Source organism: Eschscholzia californica, unplaced genomic scaffold, assembly GCF_041429995.1.
Source record: "Eschscholzia californica isolate CP2 unplaced genomic scaffold, dmEscCali1.0.p SCAF_1, whole genome shotgun sequence".
Classification (NCBI taxonomy): Eukaryota; Viridiplantae; Streptophyta; class Magnoliopsida; order Ranunculales; family Papaveraceae; genus Eschscholzia; species Eschscholzia californica.
In genome coordinates this window covers 3,516,636-3,540,279 of record NW_028238198.1, presented here as the reverse complement: position 1 = coordinate 3,540,279, position 23,644 = coordinate 3,516,636, and the positions used below count along the sequence as shown (strand labels likewise).

The window sequence follows — 23,644 nt, the reverse complement described above, 5'->3', positions numbered from 1 at the left end:
ATTCGAAATCTATGCATATCTTTTTCCATATTTATGTCCCATATTTCTCTCCAATCATGTTTCTATTCAAAGTAAGGATATCTTCATTATTATCTCCCATATTTCTCTCCAATTATGTTTCTATTCAAAGTAAGGATATCTTCATTATTTTCAGTAACGGAAACTCTTTATTTGATCTCTCTAAAATCGATTTAGATGACAAACCTCCATTAAACTCAGAAAATCTTCTTCTTCTACATTATATTGTTGTCAAAATTCATCATTTATCAGGTTTAATACTTTCGAAATCTTTATAAACACCATTGTTAATATCTAATATTTCTTCTTATAACTAAAACCTTAATTATTTCGCTCTATTATAAAACGTATCAGATTTATGATACATATCTATAAGATCTGTTTACTAATTCATTAACTTCGAATGTATGATGTTTATTTTTTCTCTCTAAAATTTTCATAACTGTTTAAGATCTTTATGTTTATTCCTTATTCAATGATTTATAACTAAAACCCTAAAATTTTCATAACTGTTTAAGATCTTTATGTTTATTCCTTATTCAATGATTCCTTCAAAGTTAGTATGTTATGTTTGCATCCAGTGATAATATCATATTTCTTTAGATCTATGTTTAATCTTCTGTTGTTTCTGATATTTCGTGAGATCAGATTATCAATTATCAATCGAATGTTTGATGTTTATTTTATTTCTCTCTCTTAAAATTTCATTTATGTTTTTGATCTTGATGTTTAATCCTTTAACTCGAGTTTGACATTATTGCAATCAATCATCATAGCAGATATCTTTAGATTTGTAGTTTAAGCTTAATGATATTCTCATTTTTTTTGTTCAGATCTGGTTTGCAATCCGTACGGATTTATGAAACATTTGTTCTTTCGTACGGTTACTCATAACAGAATTTACAGTACATGTACTGTATCGTAAATTACCACAATCTATAGTAAATTATGGGTAATTTATAGAACATTACCCATGCTTTAACACCAAAACAGTACTCATTTCATTAGTAGAAATACTTCGCTTTACTATCAAATCTCGTGTACTTTGCAATAAAATATATATAATTTACGTATATCTTCATGTTCTTACCATTATGTATATAATTTACGTATAATTGCACATAAATTATGTATTATTTATTTACCATTACGTGTACTTTTCACCCAAAACAGTAGCCTTGATAAGTTTACCAAACTACTCAAAACCTTCAAATGTTGTCAAAATTTGACAAACATTATATATAATTTACGAAACTGTACATGTAGTTTATAATACAATATATGATTTTTTTTCTTTAATGTATGTGTATTTATGTGTGTAGATTTGATATACTAGATGAAATTTCAAAGAGAATCATCAAATCAAAGTGAGTCAACGAAACTAATGGAGAGTACATGGATGGGCGCCATTTTTGAACCAAAGAAGATTTTGTACTTTTTTTTTTGTTACAGAATGTAAAGGATGTGTAATGTAAAAGAAATTATATGTAATGTAAAAGAAATTATGTGTAATTTATTGAACAAGACCTACATACATTTGATAACTTATGTTGTATATTTGACAAATGATGGTTTCCTCGTCATAAATAATACATAATTTACGTATTTGTTTCATAATTTGTATTCTATGTGTATTTATGTATGAGTAAAAACGAAAACATGTGTTGCTTTGATGTTCCCAGAAAAATATACTATTTCCACAACTGAAAGTTAAGTGAGAGAAAGTGATATTTATATATTTTGTATATTAACCCCCAAATCACGCTAAATTGATCCTAGAAAATATACTATTTCCAAATCTGAAAGTTAAGTGAGATAAAATTGATTTGAATCGAAAAAAATTTACATAGTAAGAGAGAGAAAATTGATTTGGTTTCCAAATCTGTAAAGAGAGAGAAAATTAATTTAGTTACGATTTTTGTTTTGAATTGATTTTGGAAATAGATTTGCTTTCCAAAACGGTTAGAAGATAGATAAAAATCAATTTCGGATTTATAGTTAGTTGCTTTAAATCCCCTAAATCACGCCCACATTAGAAACATTCCAAATTCACCCTGGAAAATTAAAAATCCCGTGATTTTTGTTGGAGGGACATGGACGGTAGTTCTCTCATAAAGAATGGGTTATTATGTCCATAATGTAAAAGGACTAAATATCCATGTTTTGGGAAGATTGGATCATAAACCTTTTTTGAATATTATTTTGGTTTATATACCCACGGACCCAAAGCTAAATGGTTTGCGAGGTATGAAATTTAAAGGGAATATGTAAAATTTTTTCGGGGAAACATATTTTTATGGGGAATATGTTTCAAAATAAAAATAAAAATGAAAAACCCTCCACCTCACCTCACTCTCTCTCCACCTCACCTCTCTCTCTTCTCCGACCAGGTCGCCGGCCGGAAATTTTCCGGGCGGCGACCATGAAAAAAAAAAGTCACTCACTCACTCTCTCTAGAAACTCCGGCGAAGGGGTTTCCCTTCGCTGGAGTTCCGATCTGTTGAAGAACATACCAGAGAGAGAGTGAATTTTTTTTTTTTTTTTTTTTTTTTTTATGGTCGCCTGCCGAGAAATTTTCTGACCGGCGACCTGGTCGGAGAAGAGAGAGAGAGTGGCGGGGAGAGAGAAGATGAGGTGGAGAGAAAGAGAGGTGAGGTGGAGAGAGAGTGAGGTGAGGTGGAGGGTTTTTTTTTATTTTTATTTCCCTTTAACAACTTACACAATAAAATTGTCTAACAAAATTGACCAAGTCTTCACACCCCGGAAACTATTTTGCTTTCGCCAAAGCGCTGCCCTAAAAAAATGGTTGTACTTGGGTTTTGAAGTGCAATCTGACATAGCCGTCCCATCTGATAGTATTTGTTTGAGACCACTTCTTTATTAATGTCCTCTGTTTAAGAATAGATAGAGAAAGTAAGTGGTTTTCATTGCACGTTGTAGAGATATCACGTATTCATTTGACCTTCATTAGCAATGGTCGAACTTCTTAAAATTTTATCACGCTCAAGTGACTTCATTGGCCTAGCCATTGGCGCGCTTATGTCAGCAACACTTGAAGATATCGCTCTCTCCTTCTAATTAACATAATTTTGCAATCGAACTGCTCAATATCTGATAAACTCGAAAGATCGATGGACGAACTTTAACAAATTCCAACCCTACAATGGATACAATTGTAGAATGCGACCAACCCAACCCGATAAAAGAAGTAATCCCATAGTAGTCCAAGTGGTCGATAATGTTGACATAAACTTCAAAATCTTAGAAGTCCTTTGTTTGATTTTCAGAGGAGGTGAATTTTATGGTTTATTGAACTTTAGTAGGCCTATTGTATCAATTTCCAAAAAAAAAAAATGGAAACTTTCACGTAAACTTTGATGTATCAATGCCATTCTAAGGACTATTGTATCAATTTCCAAAACAAAAAAGGATGGAAACTTTCACGTAAATCTCAAGGATCAAATAATTAAGCGGCCAAGATTACACGGGTGTTCTTTGAACTTAATCCGTACGCAACACCCTAACGCGAGCAAAATCGCAGTACATTAACCTTACGAACTCATAATCCCCCAATCTAACGACGGAAGAATCAGAAGAAGATAGAATTTCATATTTCAAATTTCCCATTCAAAGATTTTGATCTAATAGTTTGGGTAAGTTCTTTTTGATTGCTTGAAATTGTTGTCTAATTTTTGTTTTAGGGTTTTTTTTTCTTAAATTCTTTTGGTCTATCTAGGGTTTTTAGTTATCGTTTTGATTTTTTTGTGTTTATGTTATTACTGTTTCATGTAGATTGATGCGTCTCTATGATGACCGCCCTAAATAGTGTAAAGTGTAAATAGTTATGGAAGTTTAGGTATTTGAGTTCCAAATCTAGGTTTTTCTTATTTGGAGTATTAATTAGAGTATCTGTTTTAGTTTTGATTTCTGATGGAGATCTTAATGGGTAGTTGAAAGTTCTTGAATTTTCAAATGTTTATGATGCTCTAATAGTGTTATATGTAACTAGTTAGCTAAGTTTAGGTATTTGGTCTCAGAATCTGGGGTTTTTATCTAGAGGGTGATAAAGTATTTGTCTTAGGAAGATCTTCATGGGTAGTTGAAAATTGTTAAATTTCAAAATTTTAAGCTTTATCATGAAGCGTTGACCGAAATGAAGTTCTGAACTGTGGATTGATACTTGATTCAGATTTTTTTTTGTCCTGACAGATAGATTTTTTCTTTAAGGCACACGTGAGCATCCGTAGTATTTTGCTTCCTTACGAGTCTTGGATTGAACTCTAAATGTGAAGTAGGGTTTTGGGTTGTAGTTTTGGTTGGTAGTGTTGTATTTTTAATAGCATAAAGTTCTTAAATTTATTTCTTCTTAATTCTTGTTTTCGTATCTTGGTTGAAAAAGAAATTAGGATTGAACTAATATTTTTTCCAACTGATCCTTGTCCATGACAATCTTTATGCAGTGCAGCAGTGGTTAGACTTTGAGTTCATGGTGTTCACAGAGTAAACTATGATGTCTCGTGGTCATTCTCAACCACGAACTCAGATTGGGAGGAGGATTCTGGACAGGTGTAATGGGAAAACCGAAAGAGAAAATGTGGTCATAATTGATGTTGAGGAAGACTCGCATTCTGCCGGCATCAATAGAAGGGAAGATAACAAATCGCAACCTAGCGATGTTATAAACATTGATGATGATGACGAGGAGGAGGAGAATCATGTCAATCTTGGAAATGGTAACGAAGCTTGTCCTAATGATGGTAGTCATTCCACTTCGAACAGAGCATATTATCCTACTTCCAGCAAATCTTCAAGCTCTGACGACTTGGACGATGATAAATATAACTTCATACGAAAAAGAAAGTCGAGTGGTAGGCTAACACACAATAGAAAAAGATTTTCCAGATACCGTTTCGGTTTAATTTCTGATAGTGACGAGAGTAGTTCATCTGAAAGTGACCTCTCTGACTGTGAGATTATGGAAGGGTCTCAGGGAAACATCCGTGAGCGATGGGAACAAGCAGCTTTGAGTAAGAAAACACAGGCGGATATGCGGAGTGGCCAGTCTGGTTCAGGAGACCAGGAGAATGCTTATGAATCTGATAGCGGCCCCGACAAAGATTCCGATACTGAATACACTGCTGAACAATATGCAAAATATCAAACTTGCGCCACTTCAAGCAATTCAAACAAGGAAAAAGAGGATAATTTCGCTTCTGAACATACCGATGTTAATGTTACGAAGGACCCACTTTTTAGTTCGAGTCGACTCAATCCTACAGAGGATTCCGCTCAAAATGCTGGCTTTGGTGGTTCTTCGAAGTGCAAATTGCGATCAAATGACCCACAATTTTCGTATAGAGAAAAATTTGAGAAGCAACCAATTTCTGAAGCGTGTTTATTCAACACTCATTCATACGATCAAACAGATAATAATTTTGTTGACTCTACTGGACAAAATGATGAAGGAATTTTTTGTGGCACCAGTAGAAAAGGGGATGAGACAGAAGGCAGTTGTAAAAGAACCTGTGGTTTGGACAAGGATGAAACCATTCATGGAGAAGAAGCAATATGCCAACAAGATGAAGCACAGATTAAGCACGGGGAAAACTATTCTAAGGATGAAGAAGAGCCTGTTCTCGAAAATTTATGCAATATCCCACCTATTGATGAAAATCATTCTCTGATGCCTGCTCAAGACCGTGATTGTGTTCAGAATGATCTAATTGGAGAGAGGGAAAAATTCAAGGAGACTGATGAGTACAAGCGTGCAGCTGAGAAAGAATGGGAATCCAGGAATGAGCAGTTACGGATTCAGGTTAGTTATAAGTTACAAGTACCCACAACTTAGCTGTATTTCTACATACTGAATACTGATATCTGATGTAGTATGTAATTGAAACATTTTTGGAGCAGATTATGTTACTTTTTCAGTTACCTTCGGTGTCGTGCATTCCTTTATTTCGATTGAACTGGGACTTGAATATTGAATAACCTTCGTCTGGCTTAAATTGTTTTTTTACGAAATCCAGTCAGAAGAAGCAAAGCGATTGAGGAAGAGAAAACAAGCCGAAACTCTCCGTTTATTGGATGTAGAAAGAAGGCAGAAAAAACGGGTGGAAGAAATGCGAGAAATGAAAAAGAAGGTCTAAATCTGTGCACCTTTTCTATTGAAGTTATTCTATTTATCTTTTCATTATTCTTTATTTTCTTAGCTTTTCATCCTTTTAGTAGCGCAAAAGAGCTGTGCTTTTCTAGTAGACCTTCAATAGCTTCGCTTATTCATGTATTATGATGTCAAATGCAGAATGAGGAAAGTATCAACTTGAAAGAGCAGGTTCGGGTGGAAGTAAGGAATGAACTTGATAAATTGGAAAGGCAGTACACTGATATGGCATCATTACTTCGTAGGTTGGGAGTTGATGTAGGAGGCGGCATGCGTCCAATGCCGCACGAGGTGAGTTGTTTTTGTCAATTTTTTTTTTTGAACTTTTACAGGAAGAGTTCATTTTGGTTACACATGAATAATGTGAAAAGATTAAGATTATTCTCTTCATCTTTTTAATTGTTCGTTAGTCTTGAAGAATTTGAGACTATTAAAGAAGCTTAATCAGATACACAGAAGCCATAACTTAGGAAAACTTTACCAAGTAAACATCTCGATCACAAGTTTGAAAATAGTCCAGACCAAATTGGGGCCACTGATAGCATTGAGGGAGTCATGCCTGTAGACTAGATCAGTGCAAATCATCCTATTCATGCCATTAATAAATGTTTTGATCGAGATTGATATTTTCAAGTAGCAAATAGGAGTGAACACAGTAGAAACACCATAAGAAACTTGTAAGCGTTATTACTTTACCTTAGAACATTTTCCTGGTAATAGTATCATGCAGCCTGCAATGAGTAATGTGTGTGCAACCAAGGTTTTAAAATAAGTTTTTACACCGCAAGGCGGTTTGCTCTCACGAGGCGGTGCCTCAAGGCGGACCTCAATGCCTAAAATACGTAAAAGAATTGCTAAAGGAAATGACAGCAGTTATGTAAAAATATAACATAACAAGTTTTTCTACTTTAATACCATAGTATAAAAGTCTGAAATGTTGCCAAACAACTAAAAAATAACAGTGAAAAGGAAAACTGAAAATTCTATAGAGGTTATTGGATTCAAACACACAAACTTCGATAATGCCAAAAATACGTACTCCTCAAGGCGCCTCGCCTCAAGGCGCGCCTCGAGGCGTACGCCTTGACAGTTTTTTCAAACATTGTGTGCAACTACCACCTTAGACATAGAAGTATAAAGTATAGGATACAAAGTAATCATAGGGTGTATAAGAATCCAAGTTTATTTAACAGGCTAGACACTTGTCTTGATTGGGTGGAAGAGAGGAATAAAAGTTCATTATTCTCGAGGAATAGGAAATATGCTAACTTCTGAAATCTAAAGAGCACCTGTCGTGGTATGATTCAAGTATCAGTCCAACAACAGCACCACACAGCTATCTATGTGAAGCAACTGTGGACTGCACTTACTTTTATGATTGTTGGCCCTGAAAATAAACCCATATTTTGAAGTTTCTGATGATTATATTGAAATGAGAACCTTGAAAAATATATGTTTTTTCAAACTTGAGAGGAATATCTCTTCTTCCATATTTCTACTACATGTTATTTGATGTTTTCATTGTAGTTGTCTAGAAGATGTTTTATATTCTAATGTTTCTTTACCGACTGGAATTGATGATTATGACAGGTACATGCTGCGTACAAGAAGGCCTTATTAAGATTTCATCCAGACAGAGCATCAAAAACTGATCTCCGCCAGCAAGTTGAAGCAGAGGAGAAGTTTAAACTCATTTCTCGTTCGAAGGAGAAACTCCTACTTACATAATCAGCAACATTGACCCGTATAGACTTTAATCATCTTTAGCTCATCTTATTCTGGCTGTGGGAAATAAATTTTCTGTCAGAAATCCATTATTGATCATACAGTACACGCAATCTTGTACATAGATAATCATTCATGTTTAGAATGGTAGAAGTAATTTTCTAAATTCTGATACATCAGAATAGGTTGAATTTAATTGTTTTATTTTTAGCTCGGACAACCAAAGATTCATGGCTCATATTGATTGTGGAAGCTTGTAAAGTATGCAATACTGACAAGATATATATTGAATTTTTTTTCGATGATTACCACCTCCACTTCCTTTATGTTTGCTTTCTCGGTCTTTGTACATAGCAACACAAGATTAGAGTTTTGTTGATTACACCTGTGGCATCTCTCTCCTTGCAGGAAAATTAGAAAGCTCTCTTTTGTATATTGCTGGTTATATATATATATATAGATCTGAATGATTTTAGATGTTGTAATATTGGGCTCCAACGCAAGTATGGAAGTACCGAGTCACTAACAGAATGACACAAGCTTTATTTCATAAATTAATTCAAGCTGCTATTCATAAATCACAATGGTTGAATGATGATTTGAACTCCATGTTGTGGATAATTGACCAGTCCTTGCATTGGAGAGTGTACATAAGCAGGTGACAGGGTGAAACTGTATCTTCGCAAAATCATCACTATAGCAATCTTTGCTTCGGTCAGTGCGAAGTTCATGCCGACACAAACACGAGGTCCCGAGCTGAACGGAATAAACCCTGGTACGTTCTTCGTAGCTTTCATTATACCTTCAGAAAATCTTTCTGGTTTGAAGAGGTGAACATCTTCTCCCCATATTTCATGATCATGATGAGGTGCAAGTGTAGGGATAATCACTTCTGTACTTGCAGGAAGAATGAGATCTCCGAGTTTTGCTTCCCTGTCAACTACTCTAAACATGTTTGTAGGAGGATAAAGCCTTAAAGATTCTTTAAGGATCATGTTCATCTGCAAGAGCCATAAAATCTGTAAGTTTTATTTTATAGTATTCTACTCTTTTCCCATCTAAGTCTTTTTAAAAAAAAAAAGATGTTGATAACTCACCGTCTTTAATCTCGCTAGGAAATTAACATCTATATTTGAATTTTGTTCGCGATTTAATTGATCAATCACCTCTGTTCTTGCCTTGTCTTGCCAATCTGTGTTGATAGCTAGGAGCATACATGTCCAACTAAGTAAGCATGTAGTTGTTTCATGACCCGAAATATATAGAGTTTTGCACTCGTCGATCATTTCCTCTACAGTAATCCTCCTCTTGTCAATGTCGTGATTAGCTTTAATAAGCAATCCAAGATAATCACTACAATCGTCATCCAACTCTCTCATTTTCATCTTTTCCTTTCTTCTCTTTATTATCTTTAAGATAGAGTTTCGAATCTCTTCATCAAGCTTGTCTGACTCTATTTCATCCTTCGATCTAATAGTAGCAATTGTCAAAACAAAAAGATACTTAATTGAAGAAAGAAGAAAGATGAATCAACTTATTCAAAAAAATAAACTTAATAGAAGAAAAAACTAAAGAAGGATGTTAGTACATTACCGATAGACTGGAAACCTTATTATGGAATAATTTGTTGAAAACATCGAACTGAGCTTCTGTAACATCTCGAAAATGTTTTTCCCTTCCAAATAATTACTTCCAAAGGCAGTCCTCGAAATTACCCCAGATGTTAGAAGTTTAAATTCTTTCCACACTTCTATTTCCTTACCTTCTCTATTCTTCCACCTCTCTAGCATTATTTCGACAGCAGCGATCATAGCCGGAACTTTTCTCTTCAATAAGAAAACTAACAAAATTTGTAACACATTTTTAAGCAACTGTGTGTGCATGTAGATATATATATATATATATATATATATATATATATATATATATATATAGTGAACTTACCTTAAAACTCCCAATATTATCATCATGAGTAGCTATTTTACGAAGCTTAGCCCATTTTTCGCCATGGGTTGTAACAAGCCCATCACCGAAAATCTTCTTTACGTAACCATCGGTTTTCCTTTTCGTGAAGGTTCCATGTTTATTGTTCAAAACTTCTTTGATAAGATAAGGATCGGTTACGATTAATTGAGGTCTAGTACCATACCAACTTAGAAAATTTTTACCTGCACTTGCCAACATATATAACTGTTTTTAAATGATAAAACAATCCATTAATAGAACTAGGTTTTTCTTCCTTTCACTGATGAGAAACAAAATCAGACAGTAGACTAGTTCTCAATGTCGTCTTACCATAGATTTGGATCCATGAATGATAGTGAGGTTGCACCTTAGGGAAGATATCATGTGATAAATGTTCCATGGGTTGATTCATGATTTGCTTTCTCATGATGAGAATTTGCTTGGTATTTCCATGGTAGAATTTGTATGGAGGACCTTTGATTCCCTGTAAACTTTAACATATTTTGAATATGAAGCGGGTTGAACCATAGTTTGTGAAAGATATTGGAGAGAGAAAAGAGAAGATACAGAGAGAAAGAAACTGAGACCAAAATTAATGATAGGTATGCCAAATCATCCATTTCTTGAAGTTTTTTGTTAAACACATCTAATCTTCTTCTCTGCTTGTCTTTCGATCCAAATAAGTGCAGTCTTGGTATCTTTCTTTTTCTTATTTTCAGAAAGAGTAATTAAAAAACAATTTATAGTCAGTATCATATACTCTTAACCATTATTTTATTATTCCCACTTGCATTGAGTAATATTTCTTTTTTACTTGGTTTGTGGACTCGCTTGTATTTTAGCCTTCCACTTAATTGGGTGTGTTAGGTTGACGATGATTTGAAGATAAAAGTTATTTCAGTTGATTTGTTACATTAGCGTGTAATATTTACATACCCTGTTCGTAATTTGTGTATCAGGTTGGACAGGAATTCGGGATGGAGCTGAAGAGTTGATTACAGGAGTTTTTTCCATGGCTACAGATTCTGCCAGCAGTACCCATGGTAAGGTGAGAAGTCTTTGAATCCGCGAGTAGATTTCTGTGTCTATCTTACTTTTAACTAGCAAACACAGGACTATTCAATGTGAGAGGATTAGCGATCTTTATCATAAATATGATTTTGTCGGTAAACTTATTTAACAGAGTTTTCTATTGTCTGAATCTACCTTCGTGTGATTTGGATACAGGATGGACGATTTCAAAGTGGACTTCTCGTTCACTTGATAGAGAAGAAATTTGGGAAATTCGCCCAGATGCTCCGATTCAAGGGGCATTTTGGGCAAATGCCCCAAAAGATTTTGAAATTGCCCAACTGCCCCTCTTCTCATTTTCTTTGTTCTGCTTTTTCCCTCGTGTATATGGAAATCTAGAATTTCTGGATTTCCCAAAATTTCACCCATAACTGAGACTTGCCTCTTCTCTCTTCTTCTCCCTCACCACTAAACACCACACCCACCACCATCACCGCCTCGGATACCGGAGATATGGAAATTAGAACCACCACTAAAAACCTACGTTTCTAATCTTTCTGCAAATCTTCATCAAACTAAGATAAGCATAAACTGATAATTCAAGTATTAATGAACATGATTTTTGTTTGGTTTACATGCCGAGTTCGGTGGCTTCATGACGGACTTTCTTGAAAGGAATCGACACGAAGTCAAGGGAGTTCGACATGAAACCACCGATTTGAACTCCAGAAGCTTAGCCACCGATTTCGACTATGTACCAAATAATTTCAAAGAGAGAATAATTTCAGAGAGAGAGAGAGAGTTGGCCTTCTCAAAACCGTTGGTTAGATCGAGAGAAATAGATCGGAGAAGAGTTCAACTGGGTTTTGGGTGAAAATTTGGGAAATCTAGAATCTGTAGACATCATTTAACGAGGGCAAAAACGGAAGAATGGGCCAGTTGGACAAATTAAAAAAAAATCAGCCAATTTCAAATAAATTTGAGGGATTTGCCCAAAGTGCCCCTTGAATCGGGGCATTCTGCCAAATTTCCCAAGAATTTCATGATCCGCCGCTGAACTTAGTCCAATTCCAATAGTTCAGACTCGGATCCTGGGGATCCCCACAGTACTTCGTATTAACAGGGACATAGTCTATCGAGTATATAGATCTGAATAATTTTGTCATGTTTGGGATCCAATACAGGTATGAAAGTACCAAGTCAAGAACAAAGTTACAGAAATTGTTATTCATAAATCACAATGGTTGAATGATGATTTGAACTCCATGTTGTGGGTAATTGATCAGTCCTTGCATTGGAGAATGTACATAAACAGGTGACAGGGTGAAACTGTATCGTTGCAAAATCATTGCTAAAGCAATCTTTGCTTCATTCAGTGCGAAGTTCATGCCAGCACAAACTCGAGGTCCTGAGCTGAACGGAATAAACCCAGGTATGTTCTTTGTAGCTTTCATTATACCTTCTGAAAATCTTTCTGGTTTGAAGAGGTGAACATCTTCTCCCCATATTTCATGATCATGGTGAGGTGCAAGTGTAAGGATAATCACTTCTGTACTTGTAGGAAGAATGAGATCTCCGAGTTTTGCTTCCCTGTCAACTCTTCTTAACATGTTCAGTACAGGAGGATAAAGCCTTGAAGATTCATGAAGGATCATGTTCATCTGCAAGAACCATAAAACTTTGTAAGTTTTTTTTTACTGTATTTTACTTCTATCTCATCTAAGTCTTTTTTTAATCGAAAAGATGTTGAAAACTCACCGTCTTTAATCTCGCTAGGAAGTTTACTTCTATATTTGAAGTTTGTTCGCGATTTAGTTGCTCGATGACCTCTGTTCTTGCCTTTTCTTGCCAATCTGTGTTAATAGCTAGAAGCATACATGTCCAACTAAGTAAGGATGTAGTTGTTAAATGACCCGACATATATAGAGTTTTGCACTCATCGATAATTTCCTCTACAGTAATCCCCCTCTTGTCGATGTCGTGATTAGCTTTAATAAGCAATCCAAGATAATCACTACAATTGTCATCTAGCTCTCCCATTTTCATCTTTTCCTTTCTTCTCTTTATTATCTGTAAGATAGAGCTTCGAATCTCTTCATCAAGTTTGTCTGATTCAATGTCATCCTTCGATCTAATAGTATCCATTGTCAAAAATAATTTATACTTAAATAGAACTTGAATAAAGAAACTAGAGTAGGATGTTAGTACGTTACCGATGGCCGGGAAACTTAATTATTGAATAATTTGTTGAAAACATTGAACTGAGCGTCCGTAACATCTCGAAAATGGTCTCCCCTTCCAAATAATTACTTCCAAAGGCAGTCCTCGAAATCACCTCAGATGTTAGAAGTTCAAATTCTTTCCACACCTCTATTTCCTTACCCTCTTTATCCTTCCATCTCTCTAGCATTATTTCGACAGCGGCGATCATAGTCGGAACTTTTCTCTTCAATAACAATACTAACAAAATTTATAACACATTCTGGTTTAACTATGTATTCATGTATATATATATGTGTGTGTGTGTGTGTGTACATATTAACTTACCTTCAAGCTTTCAATATTATTATCATGATTAGCTATTTTACGAAGCTTAGCCCATTTTTCTCCATGTGTTGTAACAAGCCCATCACCAAAAATCTTCTTTATGTAACCATCGGCTTTCCTTTTCGTGAAGGCTCCATGTTTATTGTTCAAAACTTCTTTGATGAGATATGGATCGGTTACGATTAGTTGAGGTCTAGTACCGTACCAACTTAGAAAATTTTTACCTGCACTTGCCAACATATATAACTGTTTTGAAATGATAAAACAATCCAGAAATAGAACCAGGTTTTTCTTCCTTTCAGTGAGGAGAAACAAAACAGACAGTAGACCTGTTTTCAATGTTGACTTACCGTAGATTTGGATCCATGAATGATAGTGAGGTTGCATCTTAGGGAAGATATCATGTGATAAATGCTCCATGGGCTGATTCATGATTTGCTTTCTCATGTTGAGAATTTGCTTGGTATTTCCATGGTAGAATTTGTAAGGAGGACCTTTGATTCCCTGTAAACTTAACATATTTTGAATATGAACCGGGTTGAACCATAGTTTTTGAATGATTTTGGAGAGAGAAAAGAGAAGATAGAGAGAGAAAGAAACTGAGACCAAAATTAATGATAGGTATGCAAAATCATCCATTTCTTGCAGTTTTTGTTAATCACATCTAATCTTTTTCTCTGCTTATCATTTAATCAAAATAAGTGCAGGGAAGTCTTGGTAATCTTTCTTTTTCTTGGTTTCAGAAAGAGAGAATAAAAAACAATTTTTAGTCAATATCATCGTATACTCTTAACCATTGTTTTATCGATCCCACTTGCATTTGAGTAATATTTTTTTATTCTTTGTGGCGGACAAGCCGGCTGATTGTTTTTTTTTTTAGTTTTCCACATTAGGTGTGCTTTTATTTTTGTCGAAAGACATAAGCCTGTAACGTTTATATTCTATGTTTGTAATACCTATCAGGTTCGACTGGAAATCTTCTGGACGGGAGTTTCTGATTTCATTACAGGAGTTTATGCTATGGCTACACATTCTGCCATCAAAATCAATGGTAATGTGAAGTCTTTGAATCTCCAAGTAGATTTGTGTATTTGATAATATTTTTTTGGGTTAATTCTGTTTTGGCTCCAAGTTTGCGACTGACTAAAACTCACTGTCTTGGCTCCCGTAAGTGTCCGACATTTTGATTTGGTCTGCAAGGGCAAAAAAATGATCACTTTTTTCCGAAACTATCCTTGAGGGCTAAAATGGAATTAATTCCTATAATTTTAAAAACATAAACATCATCTCGTCTCTCTATTTTTCATCCACTTCACCTCTCTCCTCCATCTCATCTCCTCTCTCCTCCTCACCTCATTCCCACGTCACCTCCGGTGGAAAGTCGCCGGCCGGCAACAGAAAATTGCCAGCCAGAGACCTAAACATTTTTTTCATCTTTCTCTCTTTTGTTCTTCTTCTTCTTCTTCCTTTCTCTCTTCATCGATTTTAGCTAATCTATTTATCATCTCAACAAATCAGAAGTCCTTAAAAAAATGGTTAGGTCATATGTCGATCTCCCTCATCAAGCTTATATGGGATGATTCTCTTCAGGGTTAGATTGACATAATTTATAGTATTAACTTCAAAATTAAGGTGTATTTTTATCATCATGTTTAAAGTCCTAATCTTTTCTAAAACTATTAACTAAATAAAAGTACCTTTATCTTCATCAAAAAAAATAAAAATAAAAGTACCTTTAAGATCCAAACCCATTAATTAAACCCAACAGATTCATATAACTTAATCAAGATCCAAAACCAAACCATTACAAAACCCATAACAATAATCCACACAAAAACAAGAACATAATTAGAGCAAAACAAAGCCAAATTAGTACTACAACTAGTTATTAACAAAGATAATTAGGATCATTAATCTGATGTCTATTATCTCGCAAACCTAGAAAATATGTTCTTGGGTCGTCTTCAAAATCTGACCTTCGCATACGGTAATCTCTTCCTGGAGCTTTCATCATCTTGTAATATTGTCTCTTCCTTCTCCCGCAGAAGCAACAACATCTTTTACAGAACCAAATAAATAAGAAAAGGAACAAGATTCCTCCGGTCACCGGTAAAACGACGTTGATGAGAAATGGGTAAATTTTCAAATCTTTTATATCGGATGGTACTAGATCATCCCACTTGTTACTTATGTACTCACCTACTTTCTTTATAAACTCAAGGACTTCTTTCAATTTCTCTAATATCATCTTCTTCATGCTATCAAAATTGATATCCATTATTGCTCTCTCTCTAGTAGATGAACTTAATGGATGGCTTTAAGTGTGATTTTATATAGAGAGATTTTGACGTTGACCCCCCACTTTTGTATTAATATTAGGACTACACCCCCGTTTTTTTTGAAACTTTTGATTTATACCCCCACGTGGACGGAAACCGTCAACTCGGAGTTAAGTTTCAAGTGTGTGAATTGCACATGTGGATCTGGACGAAAATACCCATGTTTACATTTCAATTTCAAATGAAAAGACCATCTTATTTCTTCCCCTTCCCTAATCATGTCTATCACCACAGCCACCTTCATCTCCACTATTGCAACCAACCCACTTTCACCGACCACCGCCACCATTCTCTTCTCAGACCACTACCAACATCTTCACAGTCCAAAAACTTAAACTAGTCCATCTCTCTCTCACTCATCCTGACTCTCTAATTTCCTTCTCTGTGGTCTGTCTAAAGAGAGAAACAGAGACAAAGAGGAGAGATGGAGGTGGGTTTTCGAGCTACAGCCATGGAAGGCCTCCTATCAACCCTTCTACTTTATTACTCATCGCCATCTGGAGCTCTCTTCTTAAACCTCCTATCACTCCTAAAGAAAATGTTTCTCTCCAATTTAAGACCACCAATTTCACTCTCCATTCCAACATTAACTTTCATCTCTCTTCTCACTCTCTCTACTATTTACCCTAATGAAGCCAAAGCCTTTACCTTCTCCAAAGATCAGATCAATAACTCTCTTACCCAAGTACCAATTATCCTCTATCTCTCTTCAAATTAAAATAAGTTTATCTCCCAATAGGATTTCTTCAGCAAGTCTAGAAAGTAGAAACCAGTTGTTGGCAAACATTTCAAGAAGAGAGAGAAAGTGTAAGTTGATGTCCTTTCCTTTTCTATTTAGATTTCTTAATTGGAAATAAACCCTTAATCAAAATAGGCAAAAAATCAAGTTCTTTTTCAAATTCTATAAAGGAACTCTCAACTAGGTTATTAGTTGAGTTCTGATTTGAAGTTTAAAGAATTTGAAGATTTGGGTTCAATTTCTTTGTGGTGTTTATTGTAGAAATTATATTGATGTTTCTTGAATCATAAATTTGAAGAAGTTGTAAATCTCAATCTTAATTAATTTTGATCTTGAAAATGAATTTGATTTGAGAGATGAGTAGTGAATTAATTTTGCAGAAAATTAATGAGAGAGATCACGTTTAGAGTTCTTCAAAAGAGGTGAGCTTTAGAGGAGAAAATTGTTATCAGTGGAAAGACTAATCGTCTCTATTATATGTGGTGGCTCTTCTTCCCTATTTTGATTGGTCATGGAGGTAATTAAAATTCCACCATTATCATCGACTGACCCAATGGTAATAATGGTGGTGGTGTTTTGTGAAGATGAAGATGGTGGTGGTGGTGGTGGGTTGTGAACATGAAGATGTTGGTAGTAGTGGGAGAAGATGATGGTGGGGCGGTTGGTTAATATGGACTGGCTGCAAGAATGGTGGATGAAGGTGGATGTGGTGATAGAGGAGATTAGGGATTGGGAAGAAAGAAGATGGTATTTTGAAATTGAAATGTAAACATGGGTATTTTCGTCCTGATCCACATGTGCAATTCACACGCTTGAAACTTAACTCCGAGTTGAGGTTTCCGTCCAAGTGGGGGTATAAATCAAAAGTTTCAAAAAAATGGGGGTGTAGTCCTATTATTGATATAAAAGTGGGGGTCAATGTCAAAATCTCCCTTTTATATATTGGATGTGTACTATTCAGAAAGAATATCTTTTCCTTCGATAACAAGTTATTAAAACTCCTCTGTTTGGTGTGTGGGGATAAAATAAGGTTGGGCACTTGCAACATCGGACCAAATGGCTGTAAGCGGGCGACCATGTCATTGATTTGGATTCATGATCATGGACCCGAATTCTCTATAAGTACATGGTCAACTAACGTGGGTGAGGTTGACCTCAATTTTCTTCTTTCAAAACAATTCTTTTTTTCTTCCAGGTGAGGAGATGACCTTTACTTTTAATTTTCCTTTCATTGATTGGTGAAACAAAAACTTTGCAATAGTGCTCCTTTTTCTTTCATTATTTCTACTTTCATCTTGCTAACGTTTAGCCCTTTATCTTCATCCAAACATTTTTTCTATTGAACACCGATATCTCGGTATTATTGTTTGACGTTTTTAGTCAATGCATAAAATTGAAAAAGAGTTCTTTGTATTTTCTCAAAGGTGGCACGATAATAATTTTAGGGGGCCAATCGATAAATAACCTAAGAAAAAAGAAAAAAAAAACTTTAATATTTCGAGAATGAGAAATGAAAAGGCCAGTGTTTTGGGAAAATCAACAAAGTTTCCGTCCTCTACCTCAACTAGAACTCTGACGACCTCCACCAGATTCCGACGACTTCTACAATTAACGCCGGCGACCCTCTCTCTCTCTTCGTCCCTTTCTCCCTCTCTATCTCCATCGATTTTTTTTTCTCTCTCTTCTCTTTTTCTTTCTATCTTTCTAAATTCCGGCGAAGGGAATGATCCCCTTCGCCGAAACCTTCCTCTGGAAAACCAGACCAAGGGACGATTCCCTTCGCCAAAATTTAGAGAGAGAGAAAGGAGAGAAGAGAGAGAGGCAGAAGAGAGAGAGAAAGAGAAGAAAGAGAGAGAGAGAGAGAGAGAGAGAGAGAGAGAGAGAGAGAGAGAGAGAGAGAGAGAGAGAGAGAGAGAAGATGATGTCGGCTGTCGTCGGCAACATCCGGCCGACGACTTTCTACCGGCGATTTTTGGGGTGCGTTTTTTTAGTTTTGCACCGTCTTCCCTGAAATTTTTTCTACTTTTCCCACTTTGTAAACAAAGAAATAACTAAAATATAACTTGACCGACATCTAAAAAGTGGGTAAAACTTGGCTTAGCACAATTAAAGGGTTAAAAAAGAAGTAGGTTCAGAAGTAGGGGTATAACTTTAGACTAAAAGTGAAAACACAATGTAAATAAAGGCCAATTCAGAATTAATTTAACAAACAGAAACTAAAAAATGGAAAGGAGGGGTAGGGATTCGAACTCAGGACGTGGTGGGTGGGAGAGCAAGTATAAGACCACTTGGCTATTTCTCTTATTATGTTCAATCTTGCTCTTTAGCCTAGAAATACCCCTGACTAGTGACTACAGCCAGAGGTAGCCTCCCCCTGCCCCCTCTCCTGGGTTAGGTGGAATATGGAGAAGGATGTAGGTTAGGTGAAAAAAAGAAGGAAATCAAACTACAGAAATGCCATGAGGGTTAAATTGGAAGGTTAGTTAAAGTTTAGAAGTCAAATCGAACTTCCGAACAACATTGGAAGCCTGGCCACTTATAGAGGCCAAATCGTCCAGTTGGTCACACATTGGGAGTTAAACACAAATAATCCTAATATTTTGTGGTAAAATTGTTTGGTAGTTTGAATTGTAAAATCCGTTATAAAATTAATTTATTGTTAGTTCACTTGACATGATGTTTTATTAAAATGAGGAGTTCTTAATTTTCATTAGAGGATAGCTAAATTTGGTATATTCCTTTTTCCAAATAGATAATTGGTTATAAAATTCAGAGGGATTGGGAAAAACGTCCAAAAAATAAAGGAATAGAGGAGATCCCAAATCAGAAAATCAATTAGGAGCAGGTCCAACATGTCAGGGTGGGGGGCGGAATTTCGGAGACACCCTTCTTTTTTTCAAAATTTACGAAACTGTCAGCGAAAAATGTCTGGGAAATTCGAAAATTTCTGAAAAATAATCTGACACACCTCCCATCAGACAGTTTACTTCTTATAAATTTACAAAATTGCCACCGAAAAATTCTCGAAAAATGCGAATTTAAAAAAAAAATAGTCTGACGCACCTGACATCAAACCTTGTACTTTCCACGAATTTACAGAATTGCCATTACAAAATTTACCAACTTTCCATTTTCGTTCTTTTTCTATTTTTTTGCTCCCACACATATTTCTCTCTCCAATCTCAACAAATTTCGTTTTTTTTTTTTTCAGATTTATTTCTTATCTCTTTCCAATCCTAACAAATTTCTTCATTTTTTGTAGTTTTTCATTGATTTGTACAGGGGAATTTTCTTGTGTACCGGAAATTGTTCTGTGTACTGGCCATTTGGTTATATACTAGACATTTTTGTATTAGGAATTTTCTTTTGTACCGAGAATTGTTCTGTGTACTGGCCATTTGGTTCAGTACTAGACACTTTTGAACTGAGAATTTTCTTGTGTACCGGTATAATTGTTCTGTGTACTGGCCATTTGGTTCAGTACTAGACACTTTTGAACTGAGAATTTTCTTGTGTACCGGTATAATTGTTCTGTGTACTGGTCATTTGGTTATGTACTAGACATTTTTATACTGGGAATTTTCTTGTGTACCGGAAATTGTTCTGTGTACTGGGCATTTGGTTATGTACCGCGGGAATTGTTCTGTGTACAGGAAATTTTGTTTCCAACTTTCGAAATTCTTTCACCAACTTTCCAGATTTATTTCTTTTTAATTTATTTTTAGATTTCTCTCTTCAACCTCAATAGATTTCTTGCTCTTTTAAAATATTTTTCTGTTTTAGTAGATAATCTTTCAAAAAAGATAGAGAGAGCAATAATATAATCGATTGAAAGAGATGAAGAAGATAAATAAGAACATAAAACTTTTAGAGAGAGAAAGAACATAAAACTTTTAGAGAGAGAAAGAACATAATACTTTGATGTTTCTAGAGATTGAAAGAGATGAAGAAGATGAATTTTAAGAGTCTAACTATTCTTGTTTAAGGATCATTCATGTCAGAAGAAACATTAAATGATAGCATTCAAGGCAAGAAGATGGGTTTATATTAAAATCACTGACTTGAAAAAAAACATGAAACTTAAACAAAAACAGAAGATCCTTTGATCTATAAATAGATGAAGAAAGAGATCAAAACTGGAACGAAAATTTCAACTAAAAATTTCATTCGAAAATGGCGCCATTAATCTCTGTTTTGGTTGTAGAGAGAGAAAGATTTTGGAAGGAAATCTAATTTGAGAGATTTTCTCAAAATTTTAAAACGGAAATTTAATTTTGAGAGATTCTCCTCATTTAATGCTTCTGATTAGACCTCCTCATTTAATGCAATTTTCAACTAGTCAGATGAGTAAGGAAGGGGAGGCTGAGTTGGTATAACAACTGGACAGGGGCAAAATGGAAAGGAATAAATCGATGGAAAGGGAACTGTCACATTTTTTGAGATGTTGGACCTAATCCTCAATTACTAACTGGGTTGGGGTTTAACATTATTTACCCCCACTTTTTAGGGCCTCTGACTCATTTATTATAAAATTCATACCAAATGCATATTATTATTGGATTTTTTTTTTTAAAAAAACATTATTTTATTGTTAGTTGACTTGACATGATGTTTTATCAGAAGGGGAGTTTTTAATTTTCATTAGAGAACAGCTAAAGCTCTTATGGCATATTGTTGCAGGTTTCTCCAATGGATAAAAACCTACACTTTTCTTCTTCTTCTTCTTCTTCTTCTTATTGTAGTGTTGTTCGGATCTTTCTCTTTCTTTACTGCTTCTCAATCCAACGGTGAGTTTGATTCCTCTTTTTATTCTCATTCGTTATTAAAGTTTAAGCAGTAGAACATGTACTTATTTTTTACTTTTTATTCATGTTCTTCGTGTTCTTATTTGAAATTTTGTGCATCCTAAGTAGTTGTAGACGAGATTTTTGAATTTTAGTGCATCCCAATTAGTCGGGGACGGGATCTGCTCAGGAAATTTTGTGCATCCTACTAGGGGTGTTCATTTAGTATCAAACCGACCGATCCAAACAGATTTCAACGGTTTAGATACCGATCCAATCCGATCCAAACAGATTTCAACGGTTTAGATACCGATCCAATAGTATTCCGGATTGGTTCGGATGTTAAAATGGCAAAACCGAGTGGTTTGGATCGGTTTATGGATTTGGTTGACGGATAACCGAACAAACCGAACCAAACCATGTATTGTTATTATATATATAAATATAAATGATAGGAATGATGAACGGTTGAGATTTAATAGTTAAGTTAATGCATGTGTAATAGAAGTAAATGGCGTGGAGAGTTGTAGCTTAATTCAATAGTTAAGTTAGTTCCGCGTTTTTAAGTCGAAAGTGCGAAATTTTATATATGGTAAAATATCACAGGTGGTTCGGTTATCCAACCGATCCAAACCGTTCAAGCATAGTTCGGATCGGTAACCGAACCAAACCATGAGCGGATTGGTTCGGATTTAGATTTGAAAAAACCGAACCCTTCGGTTTGGACTTTGGATTGGTCGAAAAAGTCGGTTATCCAACCGATGTTCACCCCTACTCAGGATTGGCTACCCCACAATCCAAGTCCCCGAGTCTTGGGTCGGCCCAAGTAAAACTAGGGTCGGTATGACATTTCCGACTATATATATGTATACACACAAACACATACATTACATATGAATGCTTTTAAGTGTGAAATCTTTGAGTGGAGGGTTCACCGTCATGCCATGGGACCTAATCGGTCAACTAACGATCTCCACCCAATACATGAGTCAATCAGGTGGATGGGTCGATTCAACAACTTAAGATGCATATGATATATAACATTGTTGAAAAGACCCAAAATATGTAGCATAATCGAATCTTGATGTTTTATTATGGTTTATTGTTCCAGAATTAGAAATTCCGCCACGAAGATTATTCGTCACATTGAAGTTAGATGAAGCACTTAAGAGAGTAAATGAAGTCTTCAACTATACAAATGAATGGGTAATCTTTACAAACGAAAAACTTAATGAAACAGTTCCACTTATAATGCCCATTATAGACTTGATACCAGAGAAAGTGAAAGAAGTTTTTACTTATTTTAAGTGCTTCTTGTATTTTGTAGTTGAGAAAGTGAAAGAAAGTGCTTCTTATATTAAGAGCTTTTTCTATTTTCTAGTGGAAAAGGTGAAGGAAGCCATTCCTTATTTGAAGAGTTTTTTCTATTTTGTAGTGGAAGAAGTCATTTCTGGGTCTAAAAGTACTTATTTTAAACTCATTCCTTATGTTAGTAGGTTTTTCAAATTTGTACTAGAAACATTGAAGGGAACTGTTCCTTATGTCGAAGAAATCTTGAAGAAAATTGATCCTTATTTGAAGAGAACAATACAAATTGGAGAAGAGAAACTAAAGGAAGTAATAATTCCTTATGGGAAAAGCTATTTTTATTTTGGAGTAGAAAAAGTGGGAGAAGTTATTTATGAGGTAAAAAGTTCTTTTTATTTTACCAAAAAAGTGAAAGAAGTTGTTCCTTATATTAAGAGTTCTTCGACTTCTTTATTACAAATAGCAGAAGAAGCGATTCCTTACGCTAAAAGAATTGCAAAATCAAGCGGAATTTCACGGGGCGTGCAACTTTGTTTGTGCTTGGATGGAGCTGAAATGTGTTTTTGTATTCCTGTTATTCCAATGATTTATAAGTTTCTTCCAATTCTATAGGGAAGAAGTCAAATGGCTAAGCTCTTAATTTGTGCTTCTTAATCTGTTTTCAGCTACAACTTAATGGAAATATAAAGAAAACTTTACCATGTTTGTGAAATGTAATAGTTTTTGCTATTTTTTTTTTTGCCGTCCGAAGACAACCTCACTCGGTGAATCTTAACATAGTATCACAACAATGTTAGCTCTAACCATGGGTTGCTCTAATTGTGGCATTATAGGATAATATTCACCAAGTTGGGAAAAAAATTTGCACTGGGAATATACCCTTCACCTGCACCTGAGTTTTGGTCGAGCCTAGGGATGGGAATCCTGCCGAGTTCAGGTACCCATGGAAACATAAGACCTCGGGTCAGGTGTTCCAAGCTCCAAAATCCGAGAACACTAGAGCTTTCAAGTGTACTCGGGTTGGACGAAATTGAAAATATTTTGC

At 35.2% G+C, this 23,644-nt stretch overlaps 3 protein-coding genes, 1 long non-coding RNA gene and 1 pseudogene across 6 annotated transcripts; 3 read left to right on the top strand and 2 right to left on the bottom strand.

The window, feature by feature from the left end:
- Positions 1 to 3,423: 3,423 nt before the first annotated feature.
- On the top strand, positions 3,424 to 8,214 carry LOC147563322 (Chaperone DnaJ-domain superfamily protein). Of its 2 annotated transcripts, none has more exons than XM_086636555.1 (5): positions 3,424 to 3,671; positions 4,479 to 5,833; positions 6,048 to 6,161; positions 6,323 to 6,472; positions 7,772 to 8,214. In XM_086636555.1, exons 2-5 carry the CDS (start codon positions 4,526 to 4,528, stop codon positions 7,907 to 7,909), a joined length of 1,710 nt encoding a protein of 569 aa, XP_086492681.1. In that variant the 5' UTR covers positions 3,424 to 3,671; positions 4,479 to 4,525; the 3' UTR covers positions 7,910 to 8,214. The 2 variants fall into 2 exon arrangements, with proteins under 2 accessions (XP_086492681.1, XP_086492691.1); XM_086636565.1 differs by having other exon boundaries at positions 3,501 to 3,671; positions 4,484 to 5,833.
- A 195-nt stretch (positions 8,215 to 8,409) lies between these two features.
- Positions 8,410 to 10,491, bottom strand: LOC147563321 (cytochrome P450 CYP749A22-like; annotated as a pseudogene). Its single transcript, XR_015234250.1, has 5 exons — positions 10,202 to 10,491; positions 9,851 to 10,074; positions 9,500 to 9,732; positions 9,004 to 9,376; positions 8,410 to 8,907 (listed from the first exon to the last, which is right to left on the bottom strand). The product of XR_015234250.1 is annotated as a cytochrome P450 CYP749A22-like (transcript).
- A 1,510-nt stretch (positions 10,492 to 12,001) lies between these two features.
- On the bottom strand, positions 12,002 to 14,204 carry LOC147563320 (cytochrome P450 CYP749A22-like). The gene is made up of 5 exons (XM_086636574.1): positions 13,780 to 14,204; positions 13,430 to 13,653; positions 13,096 to 13,328; positions 12,641 to 13,013; positions 12,002 to 12,543 (listed from the first exon to the last, which is right to left on the bottom strand). The coding sequence occupies exons 1-5, from the start codon at positions 14,066 to 14,068 to the stop codon at positions 12,118 to 12,120; spliced, it is 1,545 nt and encodes a 514-aa protein (XP_086492700.1). The 5' UTR covers positions 14,069 to 14,204; the 3' UTR covers positions 12,002 to 12,117.
- On the top strand, positions 12,181 to 15,722 carry LOC147563319 (uncharacterized). The gene is made up of 3 exons (XR_015223772.1): positions 12,181 to 12,314; positions 12,444 to 12,564; positions 14,393 to 15,722. It is a non-coding gene; the product is annotated as an uncharacterized LOC147563319 (long non-coding RNA).
- Positions 15,723 to 21,104: 5,382 nt separating this feature from the next.
- On the top strand, positions 21,105 to 23,300 carry LOC147563318 (uncharacterized). The gene is made up of 2 exons (XM_086636544.1): positions 21,105 to 21,294; positions 22,403 to 23,300. Exons 1-2 carry the CDS (start codon positions 21,171 to 21,173, stop codon positions 23,209 to 23,211), a joined length of 933 nt encoding a protein of 310 aa, XP_086492670.1. The 5' UTR covers positions 21,105 to 21,170; the 3' UTR covers positions 23,212 to 23,300.
- Positions 23,301 to 23,644: the final 344 nt, after the last annotated feature.

What these genes read in the sequence shown, in the direction of transcription:
- LOC147563322 (XM_086636555.1), top strand. Translation starts at nt 4,526, where the DNA reads ATGATGTCTCGTGGTCATTCTCAACCACGAACTCAGATTGGGAGGAGG. An exon ending in TGCGAGAAATGAAAAAGAAG is followed by an intron (nt 6,162 to 6,322) that starts GTCTAAATCTGT and finishes TGTCAAATGCAG; the next exon opens with AATGAGGAAAGTATCAACTT. An exon ending in TGCGTCCAATGCCGCACGAG is followed by an intron (nt 6,473 to 7,771) that starts GTGAGTTGTTTT and finishes TGATTATGACAG; the next exon opens with GTACATGCTGCGTACAAGAA.
- LOC147563320 (XM_086636574.1), bottom strand. Translation starts at nt 14,068, where the DNA reads ATGGATGATTTTGCATACCTATCATTAATTTTGGTCTCAGTTTCTTTC. An exon ending in TTCATGGATCCAAATCTACG is followed by an intron (nt 13,654 to 13,779) that starts GTAAGTCAACAT and finishes TGGCAAGTGCAG; the next exon opens with GTAAAAATTTTCTAAGTTGG. An exon ending in ATTAAGTTTCCCGGCCATCG is followed by an intron (nt 13,014 to 13,095) that starts GTAACGTACTAA and finishes GGATACTATTAG; the next exon opens with ATCGAAGGATGACATTGAAT.
- LOC147563318 (XM_086636544.1), top strand. Translation starts at nt 21,171, where the DNA reads ATGGCATATTGTTGCAGGTTTCTCCAATGGATAAAAACCTACACTTTT. An exon ending in TACTGCTTCTCAATCCAACG is followed by an intron (nt 21,295 to 22,402) that starts GTGAGTTTGATT and finishes TTATTGTTCCAG; the next exon opens with AATTAGAAATTCCGCCACGA.